The sequence below is a fragment of the Cygnus olor genome, assembly GCF_009769625.2.
Source record: "Cygnus olor isolate bCygOlo1 chromosome 31 unlocalized genomic scaffold, bCygOlo1.pri.v2 SUPER_31A, whole genome shotgun sequence".
Lineage (NCBI taxonomy): Eukaryota > Metazoa > Chordata > Aves > Anseriformes > Anatidae > Cygnus > Cygnus olor.
In genome coordinates, this window is record NW_024429052.1 from 223618 (window position 1) to 246525 (window position 22908).

General features: G+C 51.3%; 2 protein-coding genes across 2 annotated transcripts; one reads left to right on the forward strand and one right to left on the reverse strand.

Moving 5' to 3' along the window:
- The first annotated feature begins 4986 nt into the window (after positions 1-4986).
- Positions 4987-5556, forward strand: LOC121062826 (olfactory receptor 14C36-like). The gene has a single exon (XM_040543091.1). It carries the CDS (start codon positions 4987-4989, stop codon positions 5554-5556), a length of 570 nt encoding a protein of 189 aa, XP_040399025.1.
- A 10491-nt stretch (positions 5557-16047) lies between these two features.
- On the reverse strand, positions 16048-17442 carry LOC121062827 (olfactory receptor 14A16-like). The gene has a single exon (XM_040543092.1). The coding sequence runs from the start codon at positions 16993-16995 to the stop codon at positions 16048-16050; it is 948 nt and encodes a 315-aa protein (XP_040399026.1). The 5' UTR covers positions 16996-17442.
- Between the last annotated feature and the right edge of the window lie 5466 nt (positions 17443-22908).

Sequence of the window (22908 nt, forward strand, 5' to 3'; positions counted from 1 at the left end):
GGCACAATCACTTCCCTAGACCTGCTGGCCACACTGCTTCTTATACAGGCCAGGATGCTGTTGGCCTTCTTGGCCACCTGAGCACACTGCTGGCTCATATTCAGCCGACTATCAACCAATACTCCCAGGTCCTTCTCTGCCAGGCAGCTTTCCAACCACTCATCTAACTGCCTGTAACTCTGCTTGGGGTTGTTGCGCCCCAGGTGCAGGACCCGGCACTTGGCCTTGTTGAACTTCATACAGTTGACCTCAGCCCATCACTCCAGCCTATCCAGATCCTCCTGCAGAGCCTTCCTGCCCTCAAGCAGATCGACACACGCACTTAGCTTGGTGTCATCTGCAAACTTACTGAGGGTGCACTGGACGCCCTCATCCAGATCATCGATAAAGATATTAAAGAGGAACCGGCCCCAGTACCGAGCCCTGGGGGACACCACTTGTGACCAGCCTCCAACCAGATTTGACTCCATTCACCACAACTCTCTGGGCCCGGCTATCCAGCCAGTTTCTAACCCAGCGAAGCGTACGCCAGTCCAAGCCCCGCGCAGCCAGTTTCTTGAGGAGAATGTTGTGGGGAACGGTGTCAAAAGCCTTACTGAGGTCAAGGTAAACCACATCCACAGCCCTTCCCTCATCCACCAAGCGCGTCACTTTGTCATAGAAGGAGATCAGGTTCGTCAAGCAGGACCTGCCTTTCATAAACCCATGCTGACTGGGCCTGATCGCCTGCTTGCCCTGCAAGTGCCGCGTGATGACCCTCAAGATAATCTGCTCCATGAGCTTTCCTGGCACTGAGGTCAAACTGACAGGCCTATAGTTCCCCGGGTCTGCCCTCCGGCCCTTCTTATAGATGGGTGTCACATTGGCTAGCCGCCAGTCAACTGGGACCTCCCCTGATAGCCAGGAATGATGATAAATGATGGAAAGCGGCTCGGCCAGCTCCTCTGCCAGTTCTTTCAGTACCCTCGGGTGCATCCCATTGGGCCCCATCGACTTGCGCACATCCAAGCTCCTTAGCAGGTCGCCAACCATTTCCTCATGAATAGCGAAGGCCACATCCTGCTCCCCATCCCCTTCCGCCAGCTCAGGGCACTGGGTATCCAGAGAACAACCGGTATTGCCGCTAAAGACTAAGGCAAAGGCGGCATTAAGCACCTCAGCCTTTTCCTCATCCTTAGTAACCAGGTTTCCCCTCGCATCCAGTAAAGGATGGAGATTCTCCTTAGTCCTCCGTTTCGCATTGATATATTTGTAAAAGGATTTTTTGTTGTCTTTAATGGCAGTAGCCAGGTTGAGCTCCAGATGAGCTTTGGCCTTTCTAATTTTCTCCCTGCACAGCCTCGCTACATCCTTGTAGTCCTCCTCAGTGGCCTGCCCTTTTTTCCAAAGATTATAAACCCTCTTTTTCCTGCTAAGCACAAGCCGCAACTCTCTGTTGAGCCAGGCCGGTCTTCTTCCACGCCGGCTCGTCTTTGGGCACGTGGGGACGGACCGCTCCTGTGCCGTTAAGATTTCCTTCTTGAGGAGCGCCCAGCCTTCCTGGACTCCTCTGCCCTTCAGAACCGCCTCCCAAGGGACTCGGCCAACCAGCGTCCTGAGCAGCTCAAAGTCAGCCCTCCAGAAGTCCAATACAGCAGTTTTACTGGTCCCCTTCCTGGCCTCGCCAACAATAGAGAACTCTACCATTTCGTGGTCACTCTGTCCAAGATGGTTTCCGACCACCACATCTCCCACCAGTCCTTCTCTGTTCACCAAAACACCCACTGCCCTGGACTCTCTATGTTGATATTCACTCTTGGCACATAGCAAGTCACATGCTAAAGATGTGAGCTCCCTCGATTCAGGGAATGAAGAAATTAGAGAAAGTGAATTAGATACCTTTTTTGCAATAGCCAAGTCTGCACTAATCCCAGCATGTACATGGGTTACAGGAAAGTCTTCAGCAAGACTCTGCAGCACCTAGACCCACACAGTTTTCTTTTCCTGCACAGCACATTATATTTGACTCCAATGCCATCAAGGATCAGCATGAACAATCCTACACCTTTCATTCAAATGTCTAGACTTCTCTTTCTAGTCAAAGGAGAGACATTGGTTATCTCAACTGAGATGCCTTGTCCCACCCTGCTTCTGCACCACTTCCTGCTCCAAAAAGGAGCCTGTACAACACAGGTCACATTCCCCAGCTCAATTGGAGGGCTTCAGCTGCCCGAGGAGGGCAGTGTCTCTCTCTGGGTGGGCAATGGAATCAAGCTCTGTATGAAGATGTTGGGCAAAGGTTGAAAGGTATGCCAAAAAGATATCTGTTAAACAACAGGGTATCTTGGAGGCAGTGGCCACCTCTGTGTGGAAAACTGAATCAACTCATGCATGAAGACAATAGGAAAAAGTTGAAATGTATGGTAAACTAAACAAAAAAAAATACAGTGGTGTGATCTGAGTGTAAAAAGTCTTCATTTTCACAATTTTGAAGTTTTTCTACAAATTCTCATGATTTTTTTTCATAGGTTTGGGACATGGATCAGCTAGATGATGACACTTTCCCTCTATGAAAATATAAGTTCATGCAGACATTTCCAAAAATGCATGTCCTCCTGGCACTTGGAAGACAGAAAATGCGTTCCAAAGACATCTTTATATTTCACATCTAAATTTGATATCTAAATGGAACTGGGAGCAATAAAGTCTTGAGAGTTTGGATAGATCCTACTTTTATTTCTTTGGATAGATCCTGCTTTTATTTCTTTTTATTTCTTTGCTGTGAAGCAACGGATAGAGATGTTATCAATTTTCTCATATAATCCCTGTTTATGACCCAGAAAAATCTGGCACCTCAGATGTCTCTCAAATGTCACTCTGGAACCTCCAATGTCACCAGCTGTGCATATCTGAACAGCTCCCTCCTGGCCTCAGTCTTCATTCAGTGTGCTGGGAGCTGAGACAAGCAGCTGTCATGTAGAAGCCTGGTTTGTGCCCACCTGAACCAAGGCAAGAGGAATCCCAAATCCTGTGGGCTTCTGTGAGGTATGGGAGGGAGCAAAGCCTACTTCTAGCCTCTGGACTGCAAACATACAAGGAGATGCCTTGGCTGATTCAGCTGAAACCCTTCCCTCAGCGGGGGGAAGGGAGATCCCTGTCCTTGCCTGGGTGTCCTGCCTAAAACCAGGGCACAGAAGGGTGATTCTTGGACCTCTTACTTTATCTGTATTAGGAATGCCAGTGCCGAAAAAGAGTTTCCTTCCCAAGTAGAGGGAAGGAGCATCAGTGATTGCTTCAGAAAGTTTCAAAGTCGATTCCCCTGGAGGCCCAGGGACTTGTCAAGAGCTCCCTGTGATCCTGAGCTGGGCCGGGCTCCTGGGCCCAAGGGGACCTTCTGGCAAGCAGGCAGCGCTGCAGAGAGACAGCTCTGCCCACGAGCAGCTCCTCTGCACAGCGCAGCAGGGCTGGGGGCACTGCCTGCAGGGGACAAGGGCAGCTGAGAGAAGGGAGGGAGATGTTAAAGGCAGTGTGGAGGGGGGATGCTGAGAGCTCACTGCGGGAGAAATCTTCCCAGCCCTGAACAGGGTAAGTGTCTGGCTGCAGGGCAGTGCAGCTGTTGTTCCTGGTGCCATCTCCAGATTTGCTGGCAAATCCCACAGCCTATGGGATTTTTCAGAAGAATCCTCAGAGTTTCTATGTATAAGAGGGGAGTGAAAACCTCCAGAGCAGGGATTAACTGCGAAAGCTGTCAGAGGGACAGAACATGATTGTTCCTTCTCATGAGGCTGGCTGCGGGCTGTGCAGCTGGGGTGCAGGCATGGGCGGCCAGGGCTGTGGTGCAGAGCAGGGTCCCTGCTGTGCCCCAGGGGCTGTGTGCCGGGACAGGGCCTCTGCCGCCTGCCAGGCTCAGCACTCAGCCTGCCCGGGGAGCTGCCTAGGGAGATGCGGGGAGAAGCTGCGGGTGGAAGGAGCCCCCCAACAGGGCAGGGCAGGGCAGGGTCCTGCTGGTGCCCAGATGCTACTGCCTGGGGCAGGCTGCTCACAGCTCCACAGCACCCCCAGGGCATCTTTGTGGGAGATTCTTGAAAGGCAAGAACAACACCTCTTGTACCTGAAGGGAAGGCACTCTCTGAGGTCTCTGCTTTAATCTTCCTGCTTTTGGAGGGCAGTCGGGATGATAATGGTGGTCAGGTTTGTAGAAGGGACTGAAACTCACAGGGTATTACAATGAAAGAGATCTGTAGGTCTTTGAGGAACCTCACAATTTCGCTCCACAGTCTTTAGCCTACAGACAGCACCAACACCACCTTCATTGTTTCTTGTGGGATTGTTGGAACTTTTTCTCAGCACCTTTAAGTAGGGAGATGCCTCTGGCCAGTGGACGCCTGAGATCCATCCCTGGTGCTCTTTACCATATACAATACGGCTGTATTGAATCCTGCTGAGCCTACAGAGAGTCTGTATGGTCTCTGTGGCACCCTTAGGAAGAGAAACCCAGAGCTCCAGGCAGGAGCAAGTCTTCTTGAGATGAAGATGCAGTGAGGATGCAGTCTTGGTGAGGAGGTTTCTGTGAAATATGGTTTAGGTTTTGCTCAGAAAAGTCTCTCTAACTTGTCACTGTCTATTCCCCCACGGACAGCCAACCATGCCATGAGGCAGCAAATGTTCAACAGCAGCTTCCCCACCGAGTTCCGCCTGCTGCCATTCGCAGATACACGCAAGCTGCAGCTCCTGCTCTTCGGGCTCTTCCTGGGCATCTACCTGGCTGCCCTCCTGGGCAACGGCCTCATCCTCACAGCCGTAGCCTGCGACCACCGCCTCCACACCCCCATGTACTTCTTCCTCCTCAACCTCGCCCTCCTCAACCTGGGCTCCATCTCCACCACTCTCCCCAAAGCCATGGCCAATTCCCTCTGGGACACCAGGGCCATTTCCTATCAAGGATGTGCTGCCCAACTCTTTCTCTTTGCTTTCTTGGTTGTAGCTGAGTATTCCCTCCTCACCATCATGGCCTATGACCGCTATATTGCCATCTGCAAACCCCTGCACTACGGGAGCCTCCTGGGCAGCAGAGCTTGTGCCCAGATGGCAGAAGCTGCCTGGGGCAGTGGTTTTCTCAATGCTGTGCTGCACACGGCCAATACCTTTTCCCTCCCCCTCTGCCAAGGCAATACCCTGGACCAGTTCTTCTGTGAAATTCCCCAGATCCTCAAGCTCTCCTGCTCAGATGCCTACCTCAGGGAAGGTCGTCTTATCATGTTTAGTGCCTGTTTAACCATTGGTTGTTTTGTTTTCATTGTGGTGTCCTATGTGCAAATCTTCAGGGCAGTGCTGAGGATGCCCTCGGAGCAAGGAAGGCACAAAGCCTTTTCCACGTGCCTCCCTCACCTGGCCGTGGTCTCTCTGTTTCTCAGCACTGTCATGTTTGCCCATCTTAAGCCCCCCTCGATCACTTCCCCATCCCTGGACCTGGTGATTTCATTTCTGTACTCAGTGGTGCCTCCAACAGTGAACCCAATCATCTACAGCATGAGGAACCAGGAGCTCAAGGATGTCTTAAGGAAACTGATGCATTAATATGTTTCAAAATCAAGAAAATGCCCTTCATCTTCCAGATATGACTTATAATGTAATACATTTCAGGCACAAGGTCTGTTCTGGCAGGATTTGGGACATTTTTAATACTCTGCAGGGCAGCAGCACCAGCTCGGGGCTGTATGGAATGAGAGTTGCATGGGGAAGGGGTGCAGCTGTGGCTGTCCAGGCCAGTATAGACGTGTTCACCTGGGAATTGCTCCCTGGGAGATCGTATGTCTCAGGACAAGAGCAACTCCCTGTTTGTGTGCAGGGCAGATATGCGAAGAGAAACTGTTTGCTGCTGGTGCCAGCAGGCACATCGTATGCACGTGGAGAAATGAACATGAGTGAGCACAAAGGCCATCAGCCTACAAGCCTCATGAAGGCCAGTGGCGCAGATAGTGTCACGAGGCCAAGTAATGTCCCCTGTGTCTGTGTCTGTGTGTCTGGGAAGCCACCTGAATGCAGCTCTGGGATGTGCTTCCTTGAAACAAGATCCCTGTGCCCATTCCTCATGTCTTGGGGCATCTCAGAGGATGGCAGAGCAGGGTGAGGCATTGCAGGGCTGAGGTGCCTCCCATCTGGCACCTGTAGGAGCCAGAGGGACCCTGCAAGTGCTGCAGTGCACTGCCTGTGGGTGTGCAAGACAGGGACTTGTGTCTCTCAACAGCCCTGCATGTATGAGGAGTGCAGGAGGCCAGCTCAGACATAGACACCTCACAGACCCTGACACTGCCCTGTGTGACTCCAGAAACAACCCCCAGTGTCCCTGTGAGATTTCTGTCATGCCCCTTGCACAGGCTCATTGCAGATGCCCCTCTCTGCTATGTCACACTACCCTGCCTTTCTGGACTGGGCCATCAAAGGTTTGGATCAGCGAGATTTCTGGTTACTTGGAAAAGGAAGGCAACAAATGCATCTTCAGGAGGGACAAGAAAAAGGACGGGGAGATTTGCAATTGTCATCTCTGCTCCTGGTGACATGATGGGGAAAGTCCTGCCACAGCCATCTTCAGGTACTTGGAGGAAAACAAAGAAATTGCTGACGCAGTAGAGGAGGTGAAAGAAGGCAATGTGGTGAATCTGGACTTTTGCAAGTCCTTTGCCATGGTCTCCTGGAGTCTCCCTTTAGCCAGATTGGTTATATTTAGACTGAAGAAGTGGGTGATGTTGGAGGGTGGGGGGGTTGGGGGAAGGTGGCTGGACATTAGTGCTACAAAGTCTTCCTGCCAGCCAGTTACCAGGAGCATCCCTCAGTGATGGGCACTTGGGCCAACACTGTTGACCCTCTTTGCTATCTCCCTTTATTATGACATGGAGCACATTTTCAACTCATTTGTGGCTGATGCTAAGCTAGGTTGAGTCCTTGAGCAACTTCACCTTGTGCAGAGCACAACACTATAAGGGCTGCTGCAGGGAAAGTTAACTCCATCCCAGACAGACCCAGTACAAGCAGACACCTGGTTGGCATTCTGACTGTGAGATCCCCTCTGCCTACATACCCAGTAGGACCCTTACAGGAAGAAGGCCTGGCTAAAGTTTGTCATGTTCCTTCTTGGACAGAAGGACCCAGACAGACTTGAGAAGTTCAACAAGGCCAAGTGCCGGGTCCTGCACTTGGGGCACAACAACCCCAGCAGAGCTACAGGCTGGGAGATGGGTGGTTGGAAAGCTGCCTGGCAGAGAAGGACCTGGGGGTACTGGTTGATAGTTGGCTGAATATGAGCCAGCAGTGTGCTCAGGTGGCCAAGAAGGCCAACAGCATCCTGGCTTGTATAAGAAGCAGCGTGGCCAGCAGGGCTAGGGAAGTGATTGTCCCCCTGTACTCGGCTCTGGTGAGGCTGCACCTCGAGTACTGTGTTCAGTTTTGGGCCCCTCGCTACAGGAAGGACATGGAGCTGCTCGAGCGAGTCCAGAGAAGGGCAACGAAGCTGTTGAGGGTTCTGGAGAACAAGTGTTATGAGGAGCGGCTGAGGGAGCTGGGGTTGTTCAGTCTGGAGAAGAGGAGGCTCAGGGGCGACCTTATTGCTCTCTACAGGTACCTTAAAGGAGGCTGTAGTGAGGTGGTGGTTGGTCTATTCTCCCACGTGCCTGGTGACAGGATGAGGGGAAATGAGCGAAAGTTTTGCCAGGAGAGGTTTAGGTTGGATATTAGGAAGAACTTTTTTACTGAAAGGGTTGTTAGGCATTGGAATAGGCTGCCCAGGGAAGTGGTTGAGTCACCATCCCTGGAGGTCTTCAAGAGATGTTTAGATGTTGAGCTTAGTGATATGGTTTAGTGGAGGACTTGTTAGTGCTAGGACATAGGTTGGACTAGGTGATCTTGGAGGTCTCTTCCAACTCAGATGATTCTGTGATCATCTGGTCCAACCATCATCTGGTCCTGCACCTGGGTCAGGGCAATCCCAAGCACAAATACAGGCTGGAAGGAGAATGGGTGAGGTGATTCTCCCCCTCTATTCTGCTCTCCCAAGACCCCATCTGGAGTACTGCGTTCAGCTCTGGGGCTTCCAATATAAGAATGACATGAAGCTATTAGAGTGAGTCTATACGAGGACTGCAAAGATGATCAAGAGGCTAGAGCACCTCACTTATTAAAACAGGCTGAGGGAGTTGGGGTTGTTCAGCCTGGAGAACAGAATGCTCTGAGGAGACCTTATAGAATCCACCCAGTACTTAAAGGGGGCCAACAGGAAAGCTGGGGAGAGACTTTTTCTCAGAGTGTGCAGTGATAGGAGAAGGGGAATGCTTTTAAACTTAAAGAGGGTAGATTTAGATTAGATATTCAGATGAAGTTCTTGACTTGGAGGTGAGGCACTGGAACTGGTGTTGTGGGTCCAGAGGTCACCCACAGGGAGTTTGGATCAGCCCATGTCCTTGTGTTTGAAGGAACAACTGGCGAGAATGGAGAGGCATCAGTGAAATCATGGGAATAGCAGCATGAGAGCAAGGTGGGGAAGAGAAGTGGCTGTCTGCAGCCTTCAGAGAAGTGTGGGACAGCATAGGAAAGCCTGCAGAGGAGAAGGCAGAGGGCTCTGACAAGAATGGAAGGCCGCAGCAGCACTGACATCTTTGTCCCCGCAGCCATGGCTTATGAGGAGACAAATTATACTCATGGCCCTGGGACCATGTATTCTCCGTTCAATTGTGTGCACATGCTGGGAGGTGTCATACCATTGTCCTTCACATGATACTATGGGAGTCAACTCCTACCCCACAGCCCCAGGCAAGAGCCCTGAGTGAGATAAGGAGGTGCAGGATCTCTCCTCCAGGCTGGGGTCAGGCCTTGGCCCTTCTACTTCACCACAACAAACCCAGAGATTTCTCAGCACAGTGCTTTGCCTATCTGTAATCATGGCCTCCAATTATCTGCCCTAACAAGTCCCTGAGGAGAATCTCTTGGTAACGGCCCTCAGTGGGGCCCATTAATACCCCAAGTCACTTCAACTTTTCCTTCTGACTTTACTTTCTCAAGCAATTGCATCATTCTCCTCTCAGTACCTGAGGTTCACAGACTGAGCACCAAAATCCACCATGGAATTCATTAAAATGCAGAAACAACTAAGGAACCATATGTCTTCCATAGTTTTATTCAGGTCTTCAAGACTTGGACAGCTAATTGGAGAGCTTTCATGGTGTAGTTAAGGAGGAAGATTGCAAAAAGCACCTAATAAATATCTTTTCTCATTTTAAAGTGTGGATTTTGTTGCATTTCAGTTTTGAGCATCTTTCTTCAATTGATATTAATCCAGGGCTTCTCCTATGGAGACGTCCACAGGGAGGAAAAGCAGACTCTTGAGGTCTGACAGTGCATGGACAACCTTGCTCCTCACCACCCCAACCCTGACATTTCTCTCATTGGCCACCTGGTACTTGCATCACTTTCCCTTACACCAGCCTTCTGCACTGAAATCTGCAGCTGGATGTTACAGCCCCTTTACACCTGCTCCCACCTGCTTTCCTTAGAGACCTGGCTGCACACAGGCACAAAAGCATTTTTCCTTATTTTACAAGAAACAACAGGAAAACATGCAGCAATTTTCCAAACAGCAAAGCAATCTCCTCATCTTGTATGTCTCCAATGAGGTTACCCTTCCCAAAAGGATGACTGTAAATTAAGTATTTTATACGGATTGATAGGAAATTTTAAGTATTAAGATTAGTATTATTCCATATGATCTTAACTCAATGATAAATGATGAGGAGATTGCTACAGAAACAATTAGGCAGACTGATAATAGATGGGCAAGCCTGAACTCAATGAAGCTCAAAGCAGCAACTGGGTCAGTCAGAGCGGTCTGAATGATCAAAGAGTAAGGGGAGGGCAAACCAGGAGAACCATGGGAAGTGCATAGGTCCAGACAGGCAGCTGGAAAGGGGACATTCAACAGGGATTGTTTATTCGAGATGGGTGGAAGTACCTGGAAGATGAGGGAGTACACCATGATGGCCAAAGCGATGACAATGCAAGTACAGGTGAACATCAGTATTTCTCCTCCTGTGATGAATATAGATCCTGAAAATTCACCTGAAGAAGGATGTAGATCACTGGTGAAGGAACTGTCTTTTTGTGCCATCACCAATGCAGATTACAAAAACACTTCCACACATAACGGTAATAGATCCCACTCCATCATTGTCATCCTGTGGGGCAGGGGAGAGGGAGCTGACAGCCAAGGGACACGTGGGTGTGGAAGGTGGGGCCCAGCAGAGACAAGGAGTCAAGGCAGTGGGTGGGGGAGGCCAGGAGAAGCAGCCCAAGGGGTGGTGCTGCTTGTGAGCACACGTTTGTGCCAGCAGCCTGAGTGGGCAGCAGCAGTCCAGAGACAAGGGGAGGCCAGGAAGCGCATGCCAAGAGCGCTCCTGCCAGCAGAGACAAGGCTGGGTCCGAGGGCAAAGGGAGAGGCAGGCGCAGGGCAGGGGGCTGCAAGGACCATGCTGTGCTCCCTGCCCCTGCAGCAGCTGCACTGGGCCTCAGCAGATGTGCTGGCCAGCACGCACTGGGAGGTCCTGGTGTGCATCAGAGAGCAGCAAGGAGGGCGCTGGAGAGGGCTGGGGTTAGGTGGTTGGCAGAGCCCCATGCAGGGGCTGGCTGGAGGTCCCCTCTGCTGCAGCCACCGCATGGAGCGTGGCAGGAGGAGGGCAGGCAAGCCTTGTGGCCACGGGTCAGAGCCTGGCCCTGGACACTCCATGACCGCCTTGCAGGTCCTGGCAGGCTGCAGTGAGGGTACGAATGCCCTGGGCCCCCTTCCTGCTCTGCCCAGGCCAGCAAGGGCCCAGAGTGGCCTCCTCTCCCCTGCCCCTGCAGCTCTGGGCTCCCTTCGCGCAGCCCTGGCTCTGCAGCACCAAGCCCTGCTGGGAGTCCTCCCCTGCATGCACCCACCGCTCCCTTACGTTGCTGTTGCCCTCTGCTGGGCACTGCCCAGCCCAGTCCAGCCCCTGCCCACCTCTCCCCACCTCTCTGCCCTTTCCCCAGCCCAGCCCAGCCCAGCAGCTCAGGCTGGGCTGGCCCCCAGGCAGTGCCCACCGCAGGCTGCTGCAGGGCTCTGGGCACAGCCACCACAGCCCCAGCCCCTCGCAAGGCACCGCAGCTGCTGGGACAAAGGTGGCTCTGGGCCTCCCCAGCAGCCCCCAGGTTGGAGCAGTCATGGCTCAGGAAACGGAGGGCCCTGAGTGGTGCTGCTGTGCAGAGCCAGGGGGCTGTGGTGCCCTGGGAACCCTGGGGGTTCTCCCCCTTGCTCTTTCTGCTCCGGGTGGGCAGCAGACCCAACTCCATGGGGATGTCTGCTGCTGAGCCCCTTTCCATCTGCCCTAGTGTCTCAGCAGCACAGGGCAGTACTTGCAGCATCATGGATTGTCTCTAAGGTCACAAAGGGCAGGCAAGTGCTGCACCAGACCTGGCCCATGAGTCTCCAAAGAGGGTGCTCTCAATTACTCTGCAGTCTTATGGGCCTTTGCCTGCTGGCTCTTCACCTCCTCTCATGGCTTTGCAGAGTCCCCCTTAGCCCATGGACTCCTCAGATTCAACTTTACCAGCCTCTTCTTTTGATGGTCACTCAGATGCGGTTCTAATCACTACCCACAGAGCACGTTGTCCCTGAGTTCCCCTGACATCTCCTGGCAGCTCCAGATTCCTCTCCAGGCAGACATTGGCCATCAGCCCCACTGCAGGGGGCACAGTGCCGTGTCGATGAGTCCAAGACCGGTTGTTTTCTACGAGCCATGGCTCCAGGGAAGCAGCAGCCCCGACCCAAAGGCAGCAGAAGGCTCTGGGCCTCCGCAGAAGCCCCTGGGCTGGGGCCAGCCATGGCTCAGGAAATGGAGGTCTGTGAAGCTGGAGGAGCCCTGGTCTCTTGCTTGGGAGATACCCAGCACAGAGTTTCTGTGCCTCACAGGGCCAGCCCCGCTCCCCAGGCCAGCACAAGAGGCACAGAGCAGCTCCAGATTCCTCTCCAGGATGCCATTTGCCATCAGGCCCAGCACCAGTGGGACACTCCCAGGCCAGTGAAAGGCCAGCTACTATTTGCTGGGCTATGTACAACCAAGAAGGCATCCCACAGTCCTTCAGTGATCACTATGGGACTCTGATCCATGGTGAAGCCCAGAAAAGCAAGAGGCCTGTCCAGGGAAGGTGTCCTTGGTTGTATTTCTGACACTATCTTTGGAAGATGGGTGCAGAGGTGTGGCAGAGATGCCACTGCAGAGACATCAGGACTGTCGCCAAGGTACACGTGATCTGAGGGCTAAGAGAAATGCAAGGGAACAAGAGAACAAAGTGGAAGCCAAAGGAGAGCAGCAGTGAAAAGGCCACGTCCTGCTGCTGGCCATGGCCATGGCTCCAGGGAAGCAGCAGCCCCGACCCGAAGGCAGCAGAGAGGCAGAGCCCAGCGGGCAGTGAGGGGCAGCCCTGAGGGCCACTGCGGCTGCTCCTCCATGTGGCAGCTGGGCTTTTGGTCCTGAGCTCCTCGTGCATGTTGGGGCTGCTCCCCTAGCTGCAGAAGAGATGGGAGGAGATGGGACATGAGACCAGTAAATTTCTACTCTCTTCTTTATTGTCGTTATCTGCACGAGAAGCCCAGTTCTATAAGTACATTAGAGGATAGGGTCAAAACTAAAAAAAACATTACATATTGGACACGAAGAATAACATCAAGTCAAATTCACAAGCTTTAAACAATATTAAGAAAGAAATAAAATTAAAGAAGATTGTCCTAACAGTTTATTTCAGAAAACATCAGTACCCTGATAGGATTATAGGCACGTGATTAATGTTGAAGAAGAATGTGTACAAATACTTGCTTGAAGCATGTATCCAAAGAGTTTCCTCACTGCATCCTTGAGCTCCTGGTTCCTCATGCTGTAGATGAGGGGGTTCACTGCTGGAGGAACCGCCAAGTACAGAACTGGCACCAGCAGGTCCATGGATGGGGTGGAGAATGAGGGGAGCTTCAGGTAGGCAAACATGCCAGTGCTCATAAACAGGGGGACCATGGCCAGGTGAGGGAGGCACGTGGAAATAGACAGTGGCAGTGTCCACTCTGTTGGTCCTCCCTGCCTCTCCCAGGAGGCCAGCCCAGCCCCTCCCCAGCTCTCCTTTCCTCCCTCTCCTTTCCCCAGCTCAGCCCAGCAGTGCAGCCCAGGCTGGGCTGGCCCCAAAGCATCAAAAGGAGAAGTGGAGGTCAGTGGCAGTGTCCCTGCTGCTGCCATCTGCAGGAGAATACCCTCCCTCAAGCATCCAGCAGGCATCCAACCAGCTCATGCTTCAGAAGGCCTCCCACACATCCAGACTCATGTTTCCCATTGCTGCCTTTAAAAATTCCAGGGCATCCTGAAGGAAATGGCCACTGCTGTGTGGAAAATTGAATCAAGAACTGAATATATATTTTAGGAAAATGTTGAGAACTCTGCAGAGAAGGAGTTAGTGTTAAAGTCATGATGGCTAGCATTGGTCATATCCACATCCAATGAACAAGGGCCCAGCCCAGACTGCTCTGTGGTTCCCCTTGTTTCTTCCAGGAGGGCAGCCCAGCCCAGACCCTCCCCAGCTCTCCACATCTCCCTCTCCTCTGTCCAGCCCAGCTCAGCCCAGCCCAGCAGAGCATTCCAGGCTGGGATGGTCCCAAAGCAGCAAATGGAGAAGTGGAGGGCAGTGGCAGTTTCTCGGCTGCTGCCATCTGCAGGACATTCCCCTCCCCCAGAGAGCCTGCAGCCCCCCAGGCCAGCCCCACTCCAAGACACAGCACAGCACCACACTGCTGGCCCTGGGGCTCCTCAGGCAGCACCACTGCACACACACAGCGCCCTGCTCTGCTCCTGGGACAGCCCATGTCCCACACAACCTTGCCCCAGGCCAGCATGTCTGGGCTGGCCTGAGCAGCCATTCCTGCAGCCCCTGCCCATGCTACTCACAGCCCCCAAGCTGGCAGTGCTGTTCTACAGAGCGAGGGGGCTGTGGTGCGCGGGGCCGTGGGGGCACTCTTCAGGGCCGTGCTGGTCAGGCTGGGAAGGCACAGCCAGCTGGTGGGGGGCACTGCCACTGACTGCCTCCCACACAAGTGGTTCTTTGGCCATGGAGGGTGCGCACGGATAGCCAGCCTTTTTCAGAGTCAGAGACTCATAGAACAGCTGAGCTGGAAGGGACCCACAAGGATCATCGAGTCCAACTTATTTCCAATGTCATTAGATGTTTTGGGGTGGTTCACTGTATTCAGTCTACGAAATTTCAACACAGGTATAAAATCTCAGCAGACTACTTTCCCTCTACCTGCTGTGTTCCCTGAAGTGGCAGAGCTCTCCTTTGCCGGTTCCCACCCAGATTTAGCACTTTATCTGTACTTCGAAAAATTATCTTTACTTTGCAATATCCATGAGAGCAGCTTTGGGAGAAGAGCTGAGCCTTCAGGCACTGCCCTCAGCACATCCCCTTTTATTCTGGAGATGCTGGTACATAGCCAGCTGTGTTAGAGAAGTGCCCCTGGCCTGTCCCTGCCTGTGGACACAGGACTGCCCCACAGCAGCACGGTGAGCAAGTGACAAGAGCAACCAGTCCTCACAGCAAGACAAGGGTTCTGTAGGAGAGTGTGGGAGGTGAAAGGGAGAGCGGCTTGGGACAGACCAAGCCCTGGGGCTCCCTAGCAGTGCTGCTGTGCCAAGACACTTCTTCCCTCCACCTCTGCACACAGCCAAGTGCCCCTGCAGCTCCACTGTAAGTCTCTGAGGGAGGATCTCAGGCAAGCATGTCACTGCAGGGTCCTTTTTTTTATTTAAATACAGAGAGCCTGGCTCATTGTTTACACCAAGTCTGGGAGTCACAGGGGATATGTAGATACTGAAATGAAAGAATATGAACAAAGGCATTTATTTGTGGACAATAATTTCACAAGTAAGATAAAGAGAAAAAATATACTCACAAGCAAAATAAAAAACAAACAAACCTGCATCTGGGCCTTTAATGAGTTACATTATGAATGATATGCAGAAAAAGAACTAGACAGGGAGATCGAGTGCGTCCTCTGCAAGTTTGCAGATGACACTAAACTCAGTGGTGCAGTTGATGCAATAGAAGGAAGGGATGCCATCCAAAGGGACCTGGACAAGCTTGGGAAGTGGGCCCATGAGAAACTAAAGATGTTCAGCAAGTCCAGGTGTAAGGTGTTGCACCTATCTCACAGCAATCGCAGCCATGAGGACAGACTGGGAGAAGAATGCATTGAGAGCAGCCCTGCAGAGAAGGTTCTTGTTCTGGTGGACATGAACTGTTCAACATGAGCCATCAGTGCATGCTTGCAGCCCAGAAGGCCAACTGCATTCTGGGCTGCATCAAAAGAGGAGTGGCTAGCAGGTCAAGGGAGGTGGTTGTCCCCCTTTACTCTGCTATTGTGAGGCCCCACTTGGAGTACTGAATCCAGGTTTGGGGCCCCAGCACAAGAAGGATGTTGATCTGTTAAAACAGATCCAGAGGAGGGCCACAAAGATGATCAAGGAGCTGGAGCACCCCTCCTATGAAGGAAGGCTGAGAGAGTTGGGGTGGTTCAGCCTACAGAAGAGAAGGCTTTGGGGTGAATTCATTGCCTACAAACCACCTGTCTGAGCTGGGGCAAGAGCCCAGTGCAGGGAACAGTGGTTATGAGGGGCTGTCTGTGATGATTGCAGCTTCTCAATAATTAAAGGGGGCATAAAAAAGGATGGAGAACGACTTTTTGCTCAGTCAGATAATGACAAAGGGGAATGGTTTTAAACTAAAAGAGGGGAGATTTAGATTAGAGGTTGGGAGGAAATTCTTCACTCAGAGAGTGGTGAGGCACTGGAACAGGTCGCCCAGAAAACTTGTGTATGCCCCATCCTTGGAGGTCTACAAGGCCTGGCTGGATGGAGCCCTGGCAAACCTGATGTAGTGGGTGGCATACTTGCCCATGGCAGGGGGGTTGGAACTAGATGGTCTTTGAGGTCCCTTCCAAGCCATGCCATTCTATGTTTCTATGTTTCTATGATTCTAAGACGGGCAGATTATTCCTTCTGAAAAACATCCATTCATCACTTTCCACACCGCATCTTTCAACTCCCGGTTCCTCATGCTGTAGATAAGGGGGTTCACTGCTGGAGTCACCACCGAGTACAAAACTGCCAGCAAAAGATTCAGGGATGAGAAGGACATGGATGAGGGCTTCAGGTAGGAAAATATGGCAGTGCTGATAAACAGGGAGACCACAGCCAGGTGAGGGAGGCATGTGGAAAAGGCTTTGTGCCTTCCCTGCTCTGAGGGGATCCTCAGGACAGCCCTGAAGATCTGCACATAGGACAGCACAAGGAAAACAAAACACCCAAATAGTAAACAGGCACTAACCACAATAAGCCTAGCCTCTTTGATGTAGGCATTTGAGCAGGAGAGCTTGAGGATCTGGGGAATTTCACAGAAGAACTGGTCCAGGGCATTGCCTTGGCAGAGGGGGAGGGAAAAGGTATTGGCAGTGTGCAGCACAGCATAGAGAAAAGTACAGGCCCAGGCAGCCACTGTCATGTTGACACAAGTTCTGCTGTCCATTATTGTCCCATAGTGCAGGGGTTTGCAGATGGCAATGTAGCGGTCATAACCCATGATGGTGAGAAGAGAAAACTCTGCTGTGACAAATGTGACAAACATAAAGACCTGGGTAACACAACCAAAGAAGGAAATGGCCCTGGTGTCCCAGAGGGAATTGGCCATGGCTTTGGGAACAGTGGTGGTAATAGTGCCCAGGTCGAGGAGGGCGAGGTTGAGGAGGAAGAAGTACATGGGGGTGTGGAGGCGGTGGTCGCAGGCTACGGCTGTGAGGATGAGGCCGTTGCCCAGGAGGGCACCCAGGTAGATGCCCAGGAAGAGCCCGAAGTGCAGGAGCTGCAGCTCGCGCGTGTCTGCGAATGGCAGGAGGAGGAACTCAGTGGGGAAGGTGCTGTTGGACATTTGCTGCCTCCGAGTATGCAGACCTGCTCTAGGAGAAGAAAAAAGTGAGAAGTTAGGCAGACTTCTCTGAGCAAAACCCAGTCCTCCTTCAGAGATATTGCTATTCCCTGTGTGGAATGAGGAATGAGTCAGCTCATTCAACAACCCTCCCAAGTGAATGACAGTGTGCCTGACAACGTAGAATGGAGTTTGGGCACATTGTTCACCAGCAGTCCAGTTCAGAACCGAAGCTTATACCCATCTGCACCCCAGACAAAGAAGTAGGAGAACCACACACAAGTGGAGAAATAAGAGAGAATACCACAATGCTCCAACCAGCTGACAGAGAGAAAATCAGATGGGCATGCAATGAAGCCTTCACCCTACCAAGCTTGCATGCCGCCTAGAGAAGTGACACTGCAGGGCAGGTACTCTTAGCCTCCTCGTTGTGTATCACACTGCAGAACACAGGCTCCTCTCCTCCTCTGGAGGTCCAGCGGAGAAGGTGGTGGCTTATGCCCTAAAGCCCCTGAGGGCAGAGGCTGTGCTGGGTGGCAGAGGAGAGCAGGGGATTGCTGTAGAGAAGGTGCCTCCATTGCAGGCCTGGCAGGGAGTGCCTGAATCCCCCCTCCCTTGGCATTTCAGGCAGCAGCTCCCTCTCCCTCCCTGCCCAGGTCTCTGCTCCCTGGAGCTGTCTCTGCCGGCAGCTGCTTCCCTATCCTTACATCTCCCTGCCATTGCTCACAGAATCTATCCCACCTGATGTGTGCTCAGCTTTGTTCTGCAGACATCTCCTGTCCCAGATAATTCCCCAGGGACTTCTCCTCATGTTCAGCAGATATACAGCAGCTCTGACCTGCTTTGAGAGTCCTTCAGGGCAGGAAATTGAAAGTAGAGACCCCAGAGGGTGCCTTCCCTACTAAGTAGTGCAGGCCTTTCTCTTCCATTTCAAGAATCTCCCCCAAAGATTCCCTGGGGATGCTGTGGAGCTGTAGCCACCCTGCCCCAGGCAGCAGCCTCTGGGCACGAGCAGGACCCTGCCCTGCCCTGTCCTTCTGGGGGGACTCCTTCCACCCACAGCTTCTCCCTGCAGTGCCCTGGGCAGCTCCCCAGGCAGGCTGAGTGTTGAGCCTGGCAGGCGGCAGAGGCCCTGCCCTGGCACATAGCCCCTGGGACACAGCAGGGACCCTGCTGTGCACCACAGCCCTGGCCACCCCTGCCTGGAACCCAGCTGCACAGCCTGTAGCCAGCCCCACAAAAAGAAACCATCATCCCATGTCCCTCTGACAGCTTTGGCAGGTAATCCTCATCTGGAACTTGTTGTTCTTCTCTTATCTTAGGAACTCTTAAGTGTCCTCCTGAAAGATCCCATAGGCTGTGGAATTTGCCAGCAAATCTGGAGATGGCTCCAGGAACAACAGCTGCACTGCCCTGCAGCCAGACACTTACCCTGTTCAGGGCTGGGAAGATTTCTCCTGCAGTGAGCTCTCAGCATCTCCCCTCCACACTGCCTTTAACATCTCCCTCCCTTCTCTCAGCCACCCTTTTCCCCTGCAGGCAGTGCCCCCAGCCCTGCTGCGCTGTGCAGAGGAGCTGCTCGTGGGCAGAGCTGTCTCTCTGCAGCGCTGCCCGCTTGCCAGGAGCTCCCCTTGGGCCCAGGAGCCCAGCCCAGCTCAGGATCACAGGGAGCTCTTGACAAGTCCCTGGGCCTCCAGGTGGATCGACTTTGAATCAAACTGATGCAATCACTGTTCTTCCTTCTGTCAGCTAGAGACGCCTATTTCCAGTGTTATCTTTTCTCCTAAATCAAAATAGGAGTTCCTTATGGAAATCATCTTTTCCTATTCTGTTATTATTTAGGACCTCCCCCCCCAATTTGTATTCCATTTCTTTCAAGCACTTGTTAATATTCAGGAGAAGGAATTTTTTTTCACAGCAAATGAAATTGCTCTGTCTACACAGACTACATAACCCAGCAAGCTCATAGAATCATAGAATGTTTGGGGTTGGAAGGGACCTTAAGGTCTAGTTCCAGTCCCTGTGAAATGGGCAGTCACCTCCCTCTAGAACAGTTTGCTCAAGGTCCCATCCGACCTGACCTTGGACACTACCAGGGATGAGGCATCCACCATTTCTCTTCGCAACCTGTTCCAGTGTCTCACCATCTGCCTTTGAAGAATTTCTTCTTTAGATCTGATCTAAATCTACTCTCTTCTAGCTTAAAAGCACTGCCCCTTGTCCTATCACTACACTTCCTGATACAGTCTCTCCACATCTTGCTCCTATTTTTCTCCCCCTGTTCTGTTAAGAATGGGGAGGGAGAGAGCTTCTGTGTGGTGCTTGGCTTCCCCCTTGCTTCCCCCTCCTGGGGATAAAGCACAACACAGCCAGGGACACAAACCTGACCAACAAGTAGTAAAGGAGACAGTGAGGGAGCCAGTCCTGGTCAGTCACACTGACTGGTGAGAGCATGGGAGAGAGAGAAAACATTTCTTCCAGCGAGGTTATCTGACCAGGAACCATGTCAGTTGGGAAACCAAGGGAAAGGGGGGAATACTGGTAACAGGGGATGTCCTATGAGGAGAGGCCTAGGACACTTTGTGTTGTCTAGTCTGGAGAAAAGAAGTATGAGGGGCGACCTCATTGTTCTCAGCAACTTCATGAGGAGGGGAAGTGGAGAGGGAGGTGATGATCTCTTCTCCCTGGTAACTGATCACAGAACTTGTGGGAATGGCACATAGATGCACCGGGGGATGTTCAGACTGGACAGCAGGGAAAATTTTCTGTATTCTGAGGGTGATTAAACACCGGAACAGGCTTCCTTGAGACCTGGTTCTTGTTCCAGGCCAGTGTCAGTGTTCAAGAAGCATTTGGACATTGCCCTCATTAATATGCTGTAACTTTTCTTTAACCCTGAAGAGGCCAGGTAGTTGGACTAGATGATCTTGAAACGTCTCTTCCAACTGAACTATTCTGGTCTAGTCTAGTCTAGTCACTACACACGTGTGTAGGCCCCATTTATGCATTGGAAGGCCACTATAATGTCTCCTGGAGTCTTCTTTTCTTCAGGCTAATCCCACCTCTCTCGGCCACTCTCCACAGGACATGTATTTGGTGTGCCTTTGGTAGTCAGATGGTAGGCTGCAGGGGGTGCTGGATGGTGAGGAACATCAATTTGAACACTTTGGGTTAGCTCTCCTGGCTGTGTCCCATCACAGTGTCCTGCACAACTCCAAACTACATGGCGTGGGGGCAGTATGAGAAATAGAAAGCCTTGATGCTGTGCAGACACACTCCATGACTGTTCCTAAACCCTCTCAAAACCAGTTTCCCCCTGCACTAAAACACCTCTGCCCTGGAGAACCCCTGTGCAACAGCTGTCTTGAAGAGTGTTTGTTCTGTTTTCATCTTTCCTTTAACATGTGACCAAGTCTTGGAAGACAGAAGAGGCTACAAAAGGCTTTGTCTGGAAGGCAAAGTTGAGGCTGCGCTGAGACATAAATAAAAAATATTCATTTATTGAGTTATTTAAGCGACACTGAAAAAAATGTATTTTTCTTTTATTGATGGTGTGAGGAATGATAAGAAATATGGCATTTGCCTTTGCAAGTAATGCTTCTTGGAGCTAGGAGGGACATTCTGCTACTCACCAGGATTGATCCAAGATGACCAAGAGTGGCCGTGCAAGGACATCAGCCAGCTCCCTCTGCTCTCATGGGTGAATCCCATCAGGTCCCATAGACCTGTGTATCCCATTCGGTCAAGTATGCCCTGACGTGATCCACTCCCACCAAGCGTACATCTTCCTTGCCCCAGACTTTACCCCCATTCTCTGTGACCTGGCATTCCCAAAGGCCAGACTTGCCAGTACTGATTGAGGTGAAGAAGGAAGTCAGCACTTCAGCCTGTTCCCTGTCCTGTGTCAACAGATCCTGGTCCTCATTCAGCAGTGAGTCCACATATTGCCGAACCTTCCTTTTGTCACCTATGTACTTCTAGAAGCCCTTCTTACTGCCTTTGACATCCTTGGCCAAATTCCATTACAGTCGGGCTTTAGCTTTCCGATATTCTTCCCTACATGCTCAGACAAGACCTCTGTAATCCTCCCAGGTTATCTGTTCTTCTTTCCACCATATCTATACTTCTCTTCTGTGCTGGAGTTTGGCCAGCATCTCCTGGTTCATCCATGCAAGCCTTCTGGCATTTTTACCTGCCTTCCTCTCTCTTAGAATGGACTGCTCTTGAGCTTGGAGCAGGTGACCCTGGAATATTAACAAGCTTTCTTGGACTGCTCTTCTCTCCAGGGCCTTATCTCACAGTGTTCTTCCAAGCAGATCGTTGAATAGGGCAAAGACTGCTCTCCTGAAGACCAGAGTTGTGAGCTTGCTTTTTCTGAGCTACGCTGTCCTCCCACAGGATCAACTCCACCATCTCCTGGTCACTGCAGAGAACACTGTTGACTCTTCCTGAACTTACCATGAACCACAACCCCCAGATCCCTTTCTGCAGGGTTATGCTTGATCCACGTCTGCCAGTCTATATGTACATCCAGAAATATACTGTTCCACGTGCAGAATCTGGCATTAGTTCTTGTTAATTTTTATATGGTAGGTGACTAACCAGTCTTCCAATCTATCAAGATCTCTCTGTAAGGCCTCTCTACCCTCAAGGGAATTGACGGAGCCTCCTAATTTAGTAGATGTAGGGCAGTCCACTTATGTACCTAAGCTCTCAAACTCCTTTTTTTTTCTGTCCTCCGTACTTTACTTATCCCTTGATGTATCTGTCAAGGAACAGACCAACCACTTCCAGAGTGTGCCTGTCAGCAGTACGTTGTGATTCTTGGAGAGCAGTGTAACCTCCACCAATGGCCCTCAGGGGCTGCAGAGATAGACTGAAAGCATTTCTTGCCAGGGCTGCCCATCCGAGTTCTCTTTCTATTTGTCCTTGCAGACAACAAGGTTTGCTCACTCTGTTGGCAGCCCTTTTCTTGTTTAAGTTCCCATCTTCTGCTTACTCCAGAATGTCTCTGCTCTGAAGAAAAGATTTGGCATACACAAGATATTGGGCACTTGTTACCAGGCTTCCCTAAGGAAAAGTCTGTCTGGCCTGTTTTGCCAGTGACAATAATTGCTGAATGATCTTCCTGTCCTTATCATAACCCTTGAGCCTTTTTTCATTTATTTTCTCCCCCTTTCCCTTTGAGGAGGGGGATTGAGAGACCAGTTGTGGTGGGGCTCAGCTGCCCAGCTGAGTGTAACCACCACATATAGGGGGAAAAAAAAAAATAGGTCAAAGGGCTGGAAGGTATGCCCTGTGAGGAAAGCCTGAGGACACTTGGGTTGTCTAGTCTGGAGAAAAGTAGGCTGAGAGGTGACCTCATTACTGTGGACAACAAGTTCCTGAGAAGGGGAATTGGTGTTGGAGGTGACGATCTTTTCTCCCTGGTAACTGTCAGGATGTGTGGGAACAGCACAAGGCTGCACAAGGGAGATTCACACTGGACACCGGGAAACACTTCTTTACTGTGAGGTTGGTCAAACACTGGAACAGACTTCCTAGAGACCTGGTTGATGCCCCAGGCCTGTCAGTGTTCAAGAGGCATTTGGACAATGCTGTCACACATAGTCGCTAACTTTTGGTCAGCCCTCAAGAGGTCAGGCAGTTGAACTGGATGAACTATTGAACTATTGAACTTTTTTTTCTTTTCTTTTCTTTTTTCTTTTCTTTTCTTTTCTTTTCTTTTCTTTTCTTTTCTTTTCTTTTCTTTTCTTTTCTTTTCTTTTCTTTTCTTTTCTTTTCTTTTCTTTTCTTTTCTTTTCTTTTCTTTTCTTCTTTCTTTTCTTTTCTTTTCTTTTCTTTGCTTTTCCTTTCTTTTCCTTTTCTTTTTCTTTCTTTCTTTTTTTCTCTTTCTTTCTCTTCTTTCTTTCTTCT

What these genes read in the sequence shown, in the direction of transcription:
- LOC121062826 (XM_040543091.1), top strand. Translation starts at nt 4,987, where the DNA reads ATGGCCTATGACCGCTATATTGCCATCTGCAAACCCCTGCACTACGGG.
- LOC121062827 (XM_040543092.1), bottom strand. Translation starts at nt 16,995, where the DNA reads ATGTCCAACAGCACCTTCCCCACTGAGTTCCTCCTCCTGCCATTCGCA.